General features: G+C 37.8%; 1 protein-coding gene across 3 annotated transcripts in view; it reads right to left on the bottom strand.

Moving 5' to 3' along the window:
- Positions 1 to 19,257, bottom strand: part of QKI (QKI, KH domain containing RNA binding) — a gene marked incomplete at both ends in the record, with an annotated part of 145,781 nt that overhangs the window by 84,619 nt on the left and 41,905 nt on the right. For all 3 annotated transcript variants that reach the window (XM_080700643.1, XM_080700645.1, XM_080700644.1), the window contains one exon: positions 2,603 to 2,719. In XM_080700643.1, the coding sequence (XP_080556769.1) occupies positions 2,603 to 2,719 (117 nt within the window). The remainder of the gene's footprint in view (positions 1 to 2,602; positions 2,720 to 19,257) is intronic.

Below are 19,257 nucleotides of genomic sequence, written 5' to 3'. Positions count from 1 at the left end.
AGTTATTACTCTTGCAAATGAGTCACAGTAAGTCGTATACCAAAGAGAACACAGGTTTTAAGGTTCAAATTTTGACTGACTGCTACTTTGTTTTTATGGTCCCGGGGTCTGAACGCAGGTACATTCCTACCTCCAAGCTATACCCCAATCTTATTTTTTATATTTATTTTGAATCAGGGTCTCACTACGTTGATGAGTCTCACCACTTGCTAAGGCTGTCTTTGAACCTGTGATACAGCCCCCAGGTATTGGAATTATAGGCATGCACCACCACCAAAAGTTGGCTGTTGACTACCACTGTTTGGCACATGACTTTTGACAAATTAATGAATCATAGTTGCCTCATCTAAAAAAAATGGATTAAAACAAGTATATGCAAAATACACACTCCATAAAGAATCAGAACTATCAGTCACTTGCTAACCATGCACAGTTATTACATACTCATTTTCTGCCTGCTACAGATGGACAGAGTGGTACACTGGGTAGGACAGACAAAAAGGTCCTAACAACTTTCCAAGTACTACCAAAGTCTCTCATGATTTCCAAACGCAGTTACGGCCCTCAGGCGCTGTGATGTTCCTGGTCCCATTACATTAATCTAGGCTTAAAAAATAAAATCTTAAGAATACATCAATAATATCCAAGTTAATACTAATTCAAGAGAATAAAAGTTAACATATATTAACTCACTTGCTTAAAACCAGCAGCGAAGAATGATACAGAACTACCTACGTTCCCAAGAGAATTAAAAGCACATACAGCCTTTAAGTTTCTCTATTTAGAAAATCTTTATTGTGGGAGGCGAGGGTGAGATCCATCTAGGACTTTCATTTATTACCAGAACTGATGGGTAATTCTTTTTACTGACATTTTTTTCTAGTGTCTGCTCTGTGGTAGGTATTCACCAAACACAGCAAACAAGCCCCATGAGAGACACACGTGTGTTCACTGAGTTTGCCATTCTAGTCAAGGATTCGCATCAGCAAGGACCATTGCCATCATAATACTTTTGTGTGTGTGTGTGATACTGGGGATTGAATCAGAGGCATTCTACCTCTGAGCTACACCCATCAGACCAATTTTATTTCTTATTTGGAAACAGGGTCTCACCATGTTTCAGAGAGCCTCACTAAATTCCCGAGATTAGCTCCACCTCTAGGATTCTCCTGTTTTAGCCTCCCAAGTACTGAGATTGCAGTATGTATCACCATACCACACTTCCGAGTATTTCAGTCAAAGCCAATTAAACTTATTTTCTACCTTCTTTACTTTTAACATATATTGCTTAAGTTGATACTTAGGTTGATACACATAACACTCACATGTTCTGTACCAGAATAACATCTTCCATTCTAGTCTTACTTTAATTATTAAAACTTTTAAGATGTCAAAAAGTAACTATAGCATAAAATTGTTATGTGACTACCAAATTATTATGTGATCTAGAAGTATAGAAGGCATTCTTAGTGTTGTAAATCTACACATAAATTTTTTAAAGTTCACATAGGGTAACAGGAAACATAAGGACACCATTTAAGTTAACATCAAATGTCCAAAGCACAGTCTCACCCATAGCATAAATAAAAGTGAGTGCAATCTATAGCTACCTATATTTTTTGCCGCTTACTTTAGTATTGTTTTCTTGCCTTATGCATTACTCATGATGCTTAACCAAACAGTTTCAAGTCCAGCCCTTGTCTGTGAATGCTATGTGACTAAAGAGGGAAGGACGGACGGACACAGCACAGACACCTTAACTGATAGGATGTCTTCCCTGCTGGAAATACAAAAAGCTTAAAGTCAAATTTTGGCGCAGACTGACCTGTCCTAACTGTCCGTCACTAGGCCTAAGCAAGTGCATCAGTACTACTCAACGCCAGCACCACTCTGTCTAAATACGGCGGTCAAAGCTCCCCGGCAGCACTCATTTGAAAAGATCACCACACAGGCGATTCTGAATATGCTTAAGATTCTCACAAAAATAAATGTTTAAATCATAACATCTAAAAACACTCAAGAGAACTCGCATGCTCTCATGAAAGCATCTCAGATTCAAATGAAAGAACAAGCTGTAAGAAGACTTAAAAGTACTTAATATCGCTGAGGGCCTTTCCTCAAACTTCTTAGCTAAGTCATTTATTTGTGGGAATAGAAGAAATTCAGATCCAGACGGCTTATGGAAAGGCTGAAGTGCAGCCAGGCTTAGACCAGGGAAGCGGCACACTGACGAGCGAAGCCAGCTTACCCTGTGCGTCTGCTTTCATTCCACAAGCTCCACAAAGCAATGCAAGGCACGTGTTCGAATTCAAGCTGACCACAGATGCCTTACAGTCAACACAGTTTAGTTGCATATTTTCATATGTAAAACATAATAATCTAATTTCCAAAACAATTTAAGATAGAGTAACTGATATTTTACTTCATAAGTGAAAAACAGTGATTAAAAAGGGAAAGTCAGGACACCTTAAGAATGATTCAAAGTCTCTAATATGGAATATTGTGTTTTATGTCTAAAAGATCTATAACTTTATTACCAAAATTTAAAAAAAGTATAAGCAAATTATTCACATAAAGACTTAATCCATTTTCAAAGACTTACCTTCTTTTTATCCCTCATTGAGCCTTTGCCTCGGACCATTATTTTACATCCTGTTTCTGCTTCAAGTTGCTTAGCAGTAAGTCCTCTTGGTCCAAGGATTCTCCCAACAAAATTAAACTAGAAAAACAAAAGGTCACAAATTAATCATTTACTGAAGCGAACAGCTTTTAAAATTATTTAAAGTACATACATACGTACGCGCGCACACACACACTGAAGTTAAAACACTTTTTTGTCTTTTAAGTATAAATAAAATATAGAGCCTTCATGAATTTCATGCCATTTTTGAGGTATAACTATAGCTTAACCCATTATTTAAATTTTTCATATGTATTAATACAAACTAAGAGTTAGGAGTAATAGATATCCAGCTAAACACAGGTACTATACTGAATTGTCCATCAATTTGTAAACTAGACCTGAGAATATTAAAGAGTTGACAAAAATACTAGATACTGCCTAAAAGCATAAATCTTTTCTACAAAATATCTTTCTGTTCCAAATAAAGGTGCTGACGGAATTGTTCATTATGTTAAATAGTGAATGCCTTTTTATAGACAAAGTTTCACTTTCCTCAGAGACAACTGTGTAGATGACAATCTGAGCGGCTGCCAGGAGGCTGAAGATCAAATCTGGGTTCTACCCCACACTGTGCAAGTCTTGACAGTGTGCTTTCCCCCTACCCCCATCACATTTCTTAGAAAATGTTATGCCTGCATCCTTATTTTCCTTTAACTTATAATTCTACTTTTGCAAGGAGCCTAAACTCTTTTCTGGAATAAGAAAGTCATAGAAATAATTGTGTAAATAAAAATTTACCATCGTTCAACAGAAATTTTTTGTATTCATATTATGAAAGTTTTGTTTTTTACTGGGATTTGTCAAACCCAGGGCCTCAGCACATGCTGTGGCACCCACTTCTTCATACACTCCAGTGTCTCTTCACTCTGGAAAGTGAAATATTTGTCACGTACTTAAAAAGTGATTTAAGGTGGGTGGTACACAGGTATTCTTTGAAGAAAATCATCTCTCCCACCAGAATTTCTGAAACAATCCCAAGTTGAAAATTACAGCCATTGCACTATTATAAACAAGTGACCAGCTCTATAAGATTCCTGATTCTGAAATTTGACCAACCACTTCATTACCTTCAAATAAAGCCCTTCATCCTTGCCCAGCTCCTTAGCACACAGTACTTTACCTCCTTACTGAGCCTAAACTCAGCTGTCATCCATCTTTTTTTTTTTTTTTTTCATGGTACTGGGGTTCCTGGAAACCCTTCTTTAGCCTACACTCCTAGACCTAATTTTATATTTTTATTTGGAAACAGGGTCTCTTAAACAAGCGAGGGGCTTCGAACCTGTGCGATCCTCCTGTCTCCGCCTCCCAAGCGCGGGGATTAGAAGCCTGCGCCACCATGCCCAGCAGCAGTCACCCATCTTAACAAGTAACTTACTTCTTATTTATTCATTTATTTTATTTTTTGCAGTACTGGGAATGGAACCCAGGGGCATTCTACCTCTGAACTACACCTCCAGTTCTATTTTTTAGTCTTTTTATTTTTTAAAAACAGGGTCTCACTGAGGTGCGAAAGGCCTCGCTAAGTAGCTGAGGCCATCCCCAAACCCTGATCCTCAGGTCTCAGCCTCCAGAAGGCTGGGATTACAAGCGTGCCCACCACGCCCTAGAGTCCCCAGTCAATCCTGCCTTCCCACAGCTCTAATCTAAAAGAACGCAAGTAGTATACCATGGTTAAGTGTATAAACTCAATCACACAGATTCCATTGCTAGCCAAGCTCCAATATGAAATAACTGTTAGATATTTGGAAGCTACATCAAATAAGCCTCCTTTTCATAATGGGGACAACTCTGGTAGGGTGACAGTGACACTCACTGTGTGTGCGAGGTCCAATGTGAGGTCTAGCAGGGGAGACAGCAGCCCCCACTGCACATCCATCTCAGGAGGCCTCGGCCCTTTGTCTTAACACCTGAGCTTAGTATTTCACTGTAGGGATCAATGGCAACTATGACCTATACAACTCTAGAGAGGGATGACGCTAAGGAAGAAAAGGTGTTAATCGAATACAGAGCTGACAATCTTTGCCCATAAATACCAAAAGCCAAGACCAGACTTGACAGCAATAATCTAGAATTTTCTTCTCTAAAATACTAGAACACTGCAAATAAAGACTTTCTTTCTCCATTATTTGAGTACCTTCTCAGAAGCTGTCCTTTCAATCACTTCAAAATAAAGCCAGCAGTAGACAAACTTTGCTTATGGTCACAAGCTACTAATTCAAACTTTCAGGGCTTTTTGCCTAAATATAAATAAATGAGTTTCACCAAAGTCTTTAATAAGAGTTCTAACATGAAAAAGACAGTTCAAGATAAATAAGCAGGACAAGGGACTGATCCTTGACAGAAAAAAAATTCTGTAGATAATATTTAATACAAAAACAAGCTTTAGTAGAGTGCTTACTCTATAAAATGACTGTAAACATTTATAACCCCAAGAAAAAAGGGTTGGTTTTGATGCACTTTTTTTTTGGTGGTGGTACTGGGGTTCCTGGAAGCCCTTTTACTTCAGAGCTACACTCCCAGACCTATTTTATACTTTTTATTTGGAAACAGGGTCTGTTAACGCCAGCGCGGCTGGCTTCAATCCTGCGATCCTCCCGTCCCCGCCCCCCAAGCACAGGGATTACAAGCGTGCGCCACCACGCCTGGCCTTGATGCACTACTCTCTCCAACACTTCCTATTGTGAGAGTGTGTGTGTGTTTTATTTTAGCTGATCTAGTGTACTATTAAATGATCCAATAAGCAGTTCTCTGATAAGTAATGAAGCTGCGTGTTCTATGTGTACAGCTCGTTTGGATATGCCATTTTTGAAGTGCATCTGAAGTTTCCTGACTTTTTCTATTTTGCTGATTAGTTTTTCCTTATTGATTTCTACTTTGTGGTTACATGTGTATACATCTTTTCCCATTCTGGGGCTTGCTCTCTCTTTAACAATGTCTTATGATGACGGATGTTCTTAATTTTAATGTAGTTCAAGTTATCAACTTTCTCTTCATAGTTGGTTTCTGTGTCCTGTTCAAAATAAGTCTTTTCCCACCCTAAGGTCATTAAAGTGTCCCCTTTTATTACCTTTCAGGAGCTTTGTTGTATCTTTTTATATCTATTTTATATCTTTCAAATTTATTTATAGGATACCAGGAATCATCTTTTTCTCTCACACATGGATATCCAAATGTTCCAGCCCATTCTTATTCCAGAGCTCATCCGTTTCCGACTGTTCTCCAGTGCCATCGCTCCCATCAATGCGGCCATGTGCCATATAGACACTCCCGTCAATAATGAACATACTCGGGGGTGGCCCCATCCTATCCCCGAGTGGTGTAAAGTGCAATGCATTGTTCGAGGTGATGCTGGTGAAATACACTTACTGCGCTGCCTGGCATAAAGTTGAGCATACATAATTCTGTGCAGAACATAGTATTTAATGATGATAACAAATGACTGTTATTGGTTTATGTATTTACTTTACTATACTTTCCATCATTGTTTTAGAGTAGACTTCTACTTATCGAAAAGTTGACTGAGGAACAATATGCCACGCAATGCCGCCAGGAGCCTAATACATCTCATGTTCACCACATTCCTGGACTTCATTAGTAGCCACATCCAGTCACTAACCTGGAACTCCTAAGTCAGTCTAAGTGTAACCTACGAGGTCCACACAACAACGCCCAGCACAGCGGGGCCCTGGTGGCGCACGCTGCTGGGGCATCCCAGTACTTGGGAGGCTAAGGTGGGAGGAATACAGATTGAAGGACAGCCTCAGCCGGTAGTAAGACTCTCGGCAACTCAGTGAGACACTGTTTCAAAAGAGATGAAAAATAGGGCTAGGGTGTAGATACGTAGACTACCTCTGAGTTCAATCCAGGGAGAAAAGAAAAGAAAAGAAAAGAAAAGAAAAGAAAAGAAAAGAAAAGAAAAGAAAAGAAAAGAAAAGAAAAGAAAAGAAAAGAAAAGAGGAAAGGAAAGGAAAGGAAAGGAGGAAGGGAGGGAAAGAAAGGAAGGAAGGAAGAAAAAAAAGAAAAGAAAGGACAGCCTAACACATCTGTTAGACTATATCCCATTATTAAACAATGTAAGGTCTCAGTTTCTGAGGTTCTCACTAAGTTGCTGAGGCTGGCCTCAAACCTGTGAGCCTCCTATCTCAGCCTCCCAATTGTCAAAACTACAGTCGTGTGCCACTGCTTACCGCTCCTCCCTCAGCACGCTCCTAAGTGCTTTCACCATCCCTACTTAGACTCACACTCTCCAACTGCACCTGCGGCCACTGCCACTCCCCAGATTTATCCCTCCCATATACCTTAAAAACTTTGTTAGGTTGACTTTCATTTCTTTGAAGAATGTAAAGCTCTGTGTGTGTGTGTGTGTGTGTGTGTGTGTGTGTGTGTGTGCGCGCGCGCGCGCGCGTGCGCTCACGTGACTTCACTTTTTTAACTTGTTGAAATTTCCTCCTAAAAATATAGTGGGATTTTCCTGCCATTCCACATTGTGTATTTTTGAGGTTTAATTCTCTTTTTCTGGTATACACACACAGTATTGGTTTTCCTATAGAAACCTTGTATCCAGAAGTCATGTTTCCTCATTATTTTGATTCCGTAATTTTTTGCACATCCTTTGGATCAGGTGATGTAAACAATCACATCACTTATAAAAACGTGGCTTCTGTTTTTCCCTTTCCAAATACATTTTATTTCTTCTTGCTACCCATACAGCACTGGTAGGTCAACCTACCTTGAGTTTATAATCAAGTAAGAGTATCATCCTTGACTTGTCAGATGTCAATAAAGATTCCAACAGCTCACGGTAAAGTTTAAAGCTGCAGGCATTTCGTATTATACTTTTTCCGGTTATAATGTGTTAGAACTGTTAAATGTTAAACTAACCTTCCATTCTAAAATAAACTCAACGTGATCACTATGCATTATTCTCTTTATAAACTACTAGACTGTCCCCAGAATTTGGGTGGTTTTTAAATAATTTGTATTTATAACTAGAACTGGCATGTAATTTTCCTCTCTTAATATATTCTCAGGTTTTGGCATTAAAGTTATCTCAAAACATGGTGAGATATAATACTTCTCTTTCTACTCTCTGGATGAACGGCTGTATGACTAGTATTATTTATTCCTTAAGTACCGAACATAATTCACTGGTAAAGCCACCTGATCCCAAAGTCTTGTCAGTGAAGTTTTAAGTTATTCAGTTTGTTTCATTCATATATATATATATTTTTTTTTGGGGGGGGGGTGGTACTGGGGTGGAACCCAGAGGCTTTCTACTCCCCGACCTATTTTATACTTTATTTGGAAACAGGGTCTCACTAAGTCGCTGAGGCTGGCTTCGAACCTGTGTGATCCTCCAGTCTCAGCCTCCCAAGTGCAGGGATTACAAGCGTGCCCACCACGCCCGGCTTGTATAATTAATATTCTCCACTCATTAATATTGTCAATTTTAATATACTTTATCTAGAAATGAGTCCATGTTGTTTTTAATTTTCTAATATGTTAACTTAGTTTGCCTAATATCTGTAGTGATCTCTATTTTGGACCTGTGACTGATTAGTTACCTATTTCCCTTTTTTTTATTCTTCAAGCAATTTTAATTTTGTTTTTGTTGGCTGCAGAGATCCATCTCAAAACTGACAGTACCCTGCATGCCCTCACTGAACTGCTGACATCTGCAACGTACATGTGCGGTTTTTGGCAAATACAATAGAAAAGAAAGAAGGATGTGCTACCTACATATTCAATTATTTATTTACTTACTGTACTGGAGCCTGAACAGAGGGGCATCCACACCCCACCCTTTGCTATTCTGAAACGGGGTCTCCCCAAGTTACCATAGTCTCCAAGTTAACACAGTCTCTCCCTATGTTACAGTGCCATGGCCTCAAACCAGTCAAAAGTTAATCTTAGGTGTTTTCACTCTCTTCAATTCCTATTATTCCCATATAAATAAGACAGGGCTAACTTGTTGGGGAAAGAAAGATAAGTGACCCAGTAACCATCAATGTCCAGAGTCAGGCAGCTCTTTGGGTGCCACGGCTGAACTCCTCTGCAGCACAGAAGCTGCTCTGGGAACCTGATTCAGAAGCAGGAAGTCACTAAGTGATTTAAATATCAAGTTTGGGGGTGGCTCGCTGTGATGCAGCAGGAGCCAAGGGTATGAAATGATTCTCTTCATTCTGTACTTTTCTCCTCTTTGAGTGATTTATACACTTAGTTTTACTTACTTTAGCTTCCTTTGTGTTAACTCTGCTGCTCTTTCCCCAACTTTCTGAAATAATGCTTTACTTAGTATACCTTTTGATTTTTCCCATGTGTGTACTCAAAGATACACACACATTTGTACAAACATATGTGTACTTATGTTTCTAAGCTGGCTTTAGCTGTGTTCCATGAGTTATAATAGGTGTATTTTCATTATTATTCAGGTGAAAAAACCTGATAGCTAATGAATATTTTAAAATGTTTTAAAATATTCCTGCTACGTTGTTGAGGCTAATGTTGCTGCGGTTACAGGCATGTACCACCACACCTGGCTAGTGCGTATGTCTTGATTACTTTCCATCTTCTGTTTCCTTATATTTTAAGTGTCCCTCCTATAAACAGCATCTAAATGAATTCTGCTTCTTCACTCAATGAGTCGTTTAATTTTAGCATAGCCCATTTACACTACATAGTAATTTTATAGCTATTTTTTTTCTAAGTCCTTTTTCTTTTCTCTCCACTACTTCTCATGGGGTGGGAGGCATTGCATATGTGCATGTTCTGTCATTTCCTTTCTAGCTTTCAAGTTACATGTTTGCTCATCATAGAGGCTAAAACATGCTTTAAAAGACCAGTGTCTTTTATGGTTTTACCATTTGCAGTTTTAGCCCTTTTCTTTGTTTTTCTTTCTTTCTTTTTCTTTCTTTTTTTTTTTTTTTTTTTGGTGGTACTGGGGATGGACCTCTCCTACTTCCAGGCTATACTCCCAGTCCTATTTTATATTTTATTTGGGAACAGGATCTCTTAAGGTAACAAGGCTGGCTTTGAACCTGCGAGATTCTCCTCCTGTCTCCGCTGCCCACGCGTGGGGATTACAAGCATGCACCACCACGCCCAGCTGTTTTATCCCTTTTCTATCCTAGAATGTTAAGACCATTTATTTCCAATCTGCTTATATAACAAATACTGTATATATTTTAAACTCACTTTGTACAGGGAATAATCATTTATATTTCTTAACATATTTGCGATTCCAATCAAGGGTTATTCCTCTCTACACATAATTCAGCTTTCTACAAGTCATTTTTCTTTTTAGTTGAAGATGTCTTTTTGATGGGCATGAATTCTAGCTCAACTGTTATTTTCTTGCAAGCACTCTGAACATCCTTTACACTGTCTTCTGGATTCTAGTGCTACTTCTGAGAAGCTATGAGTCTACTTTCCTAAGAAAGTCACCTTTTCTCTCTTCTGGTTGCTTTTAAGATTTCGCTTTCCTCGTTAGTTTCAGCAGTTTCAATATGAAATGCCTAGATACGGTTTTTTTTTACATTTTACCATGCTCAGTGCTCTATTTTGTAACTTTCTTTGGTTTTAAAGTTCTCAACCACACTTCCTTCACAACTCTATTTTTGTCCCATTCTATTTCTCCTTTAGAAGTATTATATTTTCACTTTATCCCTTTTACTTGTCACATTCCCTTCACCACTGGATGATGAGGATTTTCTTCCTAGCTATAATGCCATCTTGCTTCTTATGTGATTTGTCATTTTTCTAGTGTGTGCTAGAGAATGTACTTAATAGCCTACAGGAAGCCACGTGGTAACGCACTCTTGTAATCCAGCATTTAGGAGGCTGAGACAGGAGAGTTGCGGTTCGCGGACAGCCTCAGCTACTTAGTGAGTCCCTTCCCTTTGCAACTCAGTGAGACCATGTTTCAAAATAAAGAATAAAAGATAAGGCTAGGCTGCCTTGAGGCTAGGCCGGTGCGGGGGGCCAGTGAGGCCAGAATCGGGGCCTCCCATGAGGCAAGGCCGCTGCTTGAGCCAGCGAGGTCTGGATCAGTCCACCGGGTAGCCAGGCCACTACTGGGGCCGTCAAGAGTGGGATCGGTACTTGCAATGCGGCATGCACAGAGAAATATCGCAGAAAATACAAACAAGATGCTTCCCCTAATCAGCAATAACTAGGAGGAAAGGGGCAACAGGAAGAGGTCGAGCTATAGAAAGGGCCCTGTAGTGAAGCAATTAAGGTGACCAATCAGAGGGTATGGAATAGGGGAGGACGGAGCCTCTTTAAAATGCAGGAGGTACATAAACAAATGTATCAAAGTTAATCACCAAACAAGCATGGGATGGAGGGAGGGGGAGGGAAAGGGATGGGGACTGGATGAGGGCTAATTGATGTGTGCTTGTATATCCTCTCAAGTCTTGTATTCCAATGTGATATATGATTACAATGCACCAATAAAAATAAATTAAAAAAAAAGATAGGGCTAGGGCTGTAGCTCGAAGGTAGAATGCCCAAGTATAATCCCCAGTACCGCTAAATAAATAAATAAATAAATAAATAAATAAAAGCCTACAGAAATACATAAGACCAAGGATGATGTTATCTTACTCCAATGAGGATGTTATGTCAGCTTCTGCGGGGCACTTAATACTTACTAGCAACCCAAGATCACCCTATACAATTTCACTTACTGAGAGATAATTGTGGATTAAAAGGTACAGTCTTTGGGAGGATCTGGGACATTCTAAGTGAATAATTCCTCCTACAGTCTACCCAAAGTAAAGACTAGGCAGAGGGTAGTAAATAAATTATACAGTCTAATCTCTGTCCCCCAAAGCTCAGCCTTTCAGCTGACTTCTCCAGATTCAGTAAACATACTCAAGAGAGACACAGACCGACAGAGAGACAGACACCCCCCCACCAAGAGTCAGGGTTACATCCTTGATCCTCAATTAATAATTTGTTATATTCTTGCTGGATTTCTGATGCATTCAAACAGGCAATTTTCTTCCTATTAGGTGGTCCTAGTTTATTAGAAATATTCAGCTGATCTAAATTAGTCTGTTATTAATAGAGAAATACACTGGTACTTTTCAAGAGGTACCATTTTAATCTAAACAAATACTGTCTTAACATTGGACAGTATTGGATAACAATAATATAGAAAAGCGGGTCTAAGGAGGAAGAAAGAAACATCACAGAAAATCAATCATCAGGCCTACCCCTTAGGTTCAACTTTTCCGGTAGATTCTTAGTTTAAGTTTCTGAAACTTCTCACATGTACCATTTATACCATCATAGATTCTACAGAACTCTCCCTGCCCCATTCCCCAAAACAACCTAGACACAGACAGCAATCACACCCCATCATCCATTCACTTTCTTTAGTTTTAGCATTGTTTCGTAAATAGGAAATGGCCTTTCATTTTCAAATTCAATCCAACAAAATACTTATTCAAGACTTACTAGGTGGTAAGGAATGAAATAGATCTGAAGAATTTTTAAGAGAAAAAAAGAAGCCCCTTGCTCTCTATTCTATCTGCTAACTTGACGATTTTTTTAAAGTAATGTAGATTTGCTAGCTGCTCTTTAATAATAGTTGCACTGTATACAAATCTTTTACCAAATTGACTCATATGCTAAATATGTATCACATACCTCAAACATGGCAAACGTATCTGAAAAATGCCTTAGGAACAGATACTTCCATCTACTCAAATAACTAATATGGAACTGGGTTTGACCCCTGTCCTTTGTAAACCCACTTGATCTACACTTTATGACCACTCAGAGGGCCTTCTTTGGCACATTCTAACCTTTTTAATAGTAAATCTCCTTTGCTGAAACCAGACAGCATTATAATTACATAGAAAAAGACTTCTATCACAGCTAATTAATCCTTACAAAATTACTACTAACTGCAAAATGTTTTAAAATCAGATAAAATCAAAACATTAAATCTGTGGCACAAAATTTTCTTAACCTTAAAAACCAATTGCTATTGCCCCCAAGAAACAATAAACAGATGAGTGCCTAACACTGAGATTCTAATGCAACTAGAACTGTCAAGGTTGTCCTCAAAACGTTTTAAGTAGAGAATAAAAAAAAAAATTAATCATAGCAGCTGCTTTGTCTATTGCAACCAATTTCCAAGTTAATATCCTTTGCCTTGCATGAAAATTCATTCTGTGTTGATTTATCATGCCAGTTCTACAGCTTCATTCAATTAAAACAATGTCACAACACATTCTAAGAAAATCATTTCAAACAGCCTGAGCTAAGTGTAACTTTAAAAGCCACAATACAGGAAAGAAAAGAAGTAACAGAAAAGATATGTATTAGCCCTACTCTTTAAGGACAGATATTTTCTGTGGCTCATCAATTATATTTCTGCCAAGTGGTATGCTATTTCTAAAGAGGTTTAACAACAATCATGCCTAATGCTATTTATTGCTGCTCACTACATTTTAATAGAAATTATAAGACTTCTTTGAATGACAAAATATAAATTGTGAAAAATATTTCCATTAACTTTAAAAAATTCTATAATGAAGGATAAAACCTTCTGAGGCACATTATCAAAAGTGATAACTGGCCAGGCATGGTGGTACACTCCTGTAATCACAGTACTTGGGAGGCTGGGATAGGAAGATCACAAGTTTGAGAAGAGCCGCAGCAAATAGTTTCTGTTTCAAAATAAAAATATAACAGGGCTGGGGGTGTAGCTCAGAGGCAAAATGCCTGTGTGTTCAATCCCTAGTACCAAAAATTTTTTAAATAAAAATAGGTGATTTTTTTAAAAAATGAAGCATTTCTAATAATTGTTAAAGAATAATCTCTCCTTAAAGTTCTGGAAAAAAATTGTAAAAGAACATACACTTCTTTAGACTGATAATCAGTTTCTTTAAATCATGACTAGTATTTCTAAGGTGACTTAGTAAGATGCCTTATAAACTTTACACTGTATCACATACTAACATGGCAGGTATTAAAGAGATAAGCCCCAAAGTCTTCGTAGAGAGATATTTGCGGCAAAAGTTTTTCACTTCGCAGAAGACAACACATAAAAACCAGCTCTGGGTCTATCCAGAGAAAACTATCCAAAAGAAAAACTAAGAAAGCAATTCTACTTAGAATCAAAAAAGGAGAAATAAATTTCATCAAGAAATGAAAGATCTGTGCACCAAACACTATTAAACAAGAAGAAAGGAAACTGAGAAAGATACAACTCAATAATATCCCATGCTGATGGACTGGAAGAATTAAAACTGTAATTAATCCCAGTACTCAGGAGTAAAAGACAGGAGGCTCACAGGTTCATGGCCGGCCTGTCATTTAGCCAGGCCCTCACAACTAAGTGAGAACCTGTTTCAAAGTAAAATAGGTCTGGGGGTGTTGCTCAGAAGTAGAATGACCCTGGATTCAATCCCTAGTACCACACACACATACACACAAAAAGTCCACATTACCTAATGTAGTCCCTATCAAAATTCAAACAGCATTTTTCATCAGAACAGGAAAAACACTCTTAAAGTCATATGGAGCCACAAAATACCTATAGCCATTTGAGAAAGAACACTGCTGGACACATAACTCCTGATTTCAAACTATATTAAAAAGATATAGTAACCAAATCAATATGGCACTGGCATAATAACATAAACATAAATCAGTGGAATAGAAACCTAGAAGTAGAATAAAAACCCATGTGCATAAATTCGACTAATCTTTGAAAAGGGCATCAAGAATAAACACAGAGGAGGACAGTCTCTTCAATAAATGGTGTGGGTATCCAACAAAAACTGTTATCTCTCTGCATTTACCATGTTCAATTACAATAGCCAAGATATGAAAATAGCTCAAATGTCCATCAACAAATGAGTGAATAAAAATGAAATATTATTGACCCATAAGAAGGAAATCCTGTTATTTTGAATAAAATGTATAGTCCTGGAGGATGTTAAGCTAGGCAAAATAAGTCAAACACAGATAAATACTGAATGCAATGGCCCCATTTATATGTGCTCTCTAAAAAAGTCAAAAATAAGTCAAGCTCATGAAACAGAATAGAACGGTGATTTATAGGAGATATAGATGAAGAAAAAAGACTGATCAAATGATAGTTTCAATTATGCCAGATGAATTAATTCTGAAGATCTAATAACATGGTGGCAATCAGTTCTCATCAAAGAAAATTAAAACAAAGAAACCAGGTGTGTTATTTACTTGAGTGTGGCAAACATTTTAAAATGTTCATGTATATCAAACCATCTTACACACATAAATTTTTAAATTGTCAATTATGCTTGCTTCAATAAAGCTTAGAAAAATTTCAATCACTAAATAAGTTATAATAAGTTATATGCATCAAAGAAATTCATATAGTCAAAATGTCTCTAATTTCTCAAGAAGTCAGTAATACCAGAAACAATTACAAATTTGCACTGTCCATTTCAATATGGACAAGTTAGTGCAAGAACAGTCTCATTTCACATGTCAGGTTGAGAAACATTGCTGGAGTGTTTTATTACTGCTGGTAAAAAATGAGTCAGTCTCTATGCCCCACTCTTTACATACCGACTCCTCAGAACAGCACTACACAGTGGTTGCCATCAGCATCTGCAGAGAAGTCATATAAGCAACCCCAATCCTGGTATTGTGATTTTATTATTTCTTTCTCACCTCTATCTCAAAACAATCATTACAAACAATATGTAAGAATAAGCAAAGCCACGCTCATGGGGAGGGGGCATGGGCGGGCAACTGGGAAATGCTCCAGGGCTTCTGCAGGTATTACTATCAGTATGAACTGCATTATGATGTGAGACTATAATGAAAGAAAGCATAGAAAAGAGAGGAAAATATTTTTGACTAAAGACAGCTTCAAAGTGTCACTTCAGACTCTGAAGAGCAAATCTAGGAGATGAAATATATAGTTGTGACCACAGATAAGGATGAATCTTAAATCTTTCCTGTATAAATAGTCAGCCCTACAAACTCTTTCAAAAGCTATTCAGTTCTTAAAGTGAAGTCTTTTATTCTTTCTTTTTAGGGGGCACAAATCTTACTCCTATTTGACCTAAGAATAGTGGTCTTTCACGCTGGCCTGTTTTATTTTCTACTTTATGAACAACTCACTCAAAGTGGCACTGAATTGTTATATCCTGTTACCAGTATCTGTAAGTTTACCATCTCTTCATCACTCCTCTATAATACTGCATGACAGAAGCTCCTCCCTCCCATCTTGTCTCCTGTTTCAGTGAACAGCCCCTGCCAAAGTGGTCCCTCATGCTTAGCCTCCACATACTGCAGGTGAAAAACCTGAAGGCTTCACACTCTATGTCTCCCTCCTCATTCCAGCTGCCACTACCTTAGCTCAGGCCCCAAATTAAATGAAACCTTGACTGTGGCTGTAAGAGTACCAAGAGAGCAAGGACAGGCTTTTCACGCCCTACGCCCCATCCCCTCGCACACTACACACACACACACACACACACATTTCAATATTTAAGGGACGGTCCCTGGTGGGTGAAACATTTCTAGACATAAGGCACAGCAATTAGGGAATTAAAATTTTATTGTTCCATATTTTTATTTCCTTTTTAGTTTTCTCCTTTCTTCCTTTTCTATTGGTGCTGGAGATTGAGCCCAGGCCTCACACATTCTAAGCACAGATTCTATCACTAAGCTACACCCTTGAGCCCCTGAATTTCCTATTTCTAGTTTCTTTTTAAATTTTTATTTCTTTTTCTTTTTTACCGGTCTGAGGATGGAACCCAGGGGCATTCGACCTCTGAGCTAAAACCCCTGCCCTATTTTTTATTCTTTATTTTGAAACAGGGTCTCACTAAGTTGCAGAGAGCCTAAGTAGCTAAAGCTGGCCGTGAACCATGATCCTCCAGGCTCAGCTTCCTGAATGCTGGTATCACAAGTGTGCGCCACCATGCCCAGCCTTAAATTTTTTATTTCATCTCAATCTGTCCTTAAAATGGAAAATTTATATTCCTAAAATCTTATAAGAAAAAAAGTCTAGGAATTAATCAAAACGAGGACTGTCCTTTAATCCCAAACAATTCGGCATAGATATATTTCTTAAGCTCCCTCAATTCCTTACTAAGTAACAAATAAAAAATTATTATATCAATATAAAGTAAAGAGATGGTCAAGTTGATGACAGGCAGATTACTTACTGATGATACTGGTTTGGGATCTTGAGAATGTAGTTTATTATGGTAATCAAAAGTAGATATCAGGATGCCCCCAATCTACTTATCAAATACCTAAATATCTGAGTGCATTAAGCCAAAATGTTTTCCTGATTAAATGTTAACAAAACTTAGAATCAAGCCTAGTTGTTGAAAAATTCAATATCACTGTCCCTAGTATAAATTTAAATCAGGTTCTCTCAAAAGCCAAGTTAATTTTCTGCTGAGATTGAAACAAAAAAGTATACATAATTTCATTCACTTGCAAAACTTAGTTCACCCATTAAGAGCTGAGGCATCTCTACTTCCAAAACCCAAAAGACCCCAAAATCTGAAATGGTTTGAGCACGGCATGATGCCACCGTAAGTTGAAATTTCCATACCTCATGTGAGTCACAGTCAAAATGCAAGCCCATCAAAAATGTTGTATAAAATCCCATCTAGAAAAAATGTGTTTAAGGTATACATCAAACAAATTTCATGGCCATACATGGGTCTCATCCCAAGAGAGTATATTACATACATAGAAATATTTCAAAATATGAAGAAATCTTCAACCTGAATAAACAGGCTCTGAGATGGATGACAGAGCCCCAGTGGTTAAAGTTTGACTGTCTCACAGCTCACATCACTTGCTAGTTTGGGGAAGAGTGGGCAAGGATAGGGAAATTCTATGAACACTTGTCTGCTCTCCCAAGATGGGGTGACAGCCGACTAGCAGCTCTCCTTCCTTTAATGTCTGTCAAAAACTGCTAAACAGCACTGAGAAGCGGGGTCCTCCTAATTTTCATATTATACACCTTTGTTTATTTTAGTGAGAATCCTAAGAGATATGGGGGTTGGACACTTATGATTATGTTTCTAGCTTCTCAGTAAGTCTTTTATAGCAACAACTTTAGCAGAGCAGATCCTAATCAATTCTGTTTGGATAGAGGTTTAGATGTTCTGCTTAATTTGGCCTGAAAAATATTTGCTTACAAGGAGTAATTCTTCCCTTAAAAGAACAACATCTTTTAATTGTTCTTCTAAATATTAGTTTCTTTTAAATATTGAATATATATATATATATATATATATATATTTTGTGTGTGTGTGTGTGTGTGTGTGTGTGTGTGTGTGTGTGTGTGTGTGTGTGTGGTACTGGGGATGGAATCCAGGGGCATTCTACCTCCAAGCTACACCCCCAGCAATATTCCTTATTCTTTCATTTGAAACAGGGTCTCATTAAGTTGAAACGGCCTATGTAGCTGAGGCTAGACATGGGATCCTCCCTCCTCTCTCTGCCTCCCAAATGCTAGCATTACAAGTGTGCGCCACCACACCCGGCTTGAAATATTTTACTAAAAAAAAAAAAAAAAAAAAAGCACCTGCATTCTTAGAACTAAAAAGGTTTATTATTTCAAAAATTATTAAACTTTGTAAAAACCTGAGCTAAACAAATATATTGCTTTTAGACTATCCTGAAAGTCTTTTGGGAATAAAATCTACTAAATCTTATAAAATCTTAAGAAATAGCCAGGCAAAGTGGTGCACACTTATAATCTCAGCACTTGGGAGGCTGAGACAGAAAGATCTCAGGTTCAAGGCCAGCCTCAGCTACTTAGTAAGACCCTCTACAACTTAGTAAGACCCTGTTTCAAAGAATAAAAAATAGGACTGTGGTGTAGCTCGGAGGCAAAATGCCCCTGGGTTCAATCCCCAGTACCACAAATAAATAAATAAATATTATACATATATACACTTAAGAAATTTATTATATCACAATTCATAAAGTCTATTAAATAGAAACTTCAAAATAAAAACAAGTCATGAACACTTGGTTGTCGCTAGATGATCTGGCTGAAGTTCTAAGTCAGTAATAGTTTCTTTACTTAAAACACCAAAACATGTTCTATATTATCAAATCATACTGCTAAATTAATCTCAAACACTCCACAACTCACTCAATTAAAATAAGTACTAATCTTATTTGAAAATATATCTTTTAGCAAGGCGTGGTGGCACACACTTGTAATTCCAGCATTTGGGAGGCAGAGACAAGAGGATTACTGTTTGTGGACAGCCTCAGCTACTTAGGCCCTTTGCAACTCAGTGAGACCCTGTTTCAAACTAAAGAAGAAAAAGTAGGGTTGGGGGTATAAGCTTGGAGGTAGAATGGCCCTGGGTTCCATCCCCAGTATCTCAAAAAATAAATAAAAAATAAAAATATATCTTTTACTAGTTTCCTAAAGAGAGATCTAGATCTTATTTTTAAAACATTAAATCTTCATAAGTAAGATCAAAAATGCGCAAAAATCAGGGGTCAACATGGATACTGGAAAAAAAGGAGATTCTGGAGAGCATTAAATTCTGATTTAATGTCTATGTGTTACT

Source organism: Muscardinus avellanarius (assembly GCF_963383645.1).
Source record: "Muscardinus avellanarius genome assembly, chromosome: 8".
Taxonomy (NCBI): Eukaryota; Metazoa; Chordata; class Mammalia; order Rodentia; family Gliridae; genus Muscardinus; species Muscardinus avellanarius.
The sequence above is the reverse complement of the archived record's forward strand: the minus strand, read 5'-3'. Positions and strand labels throughout refer to the sequence as shown.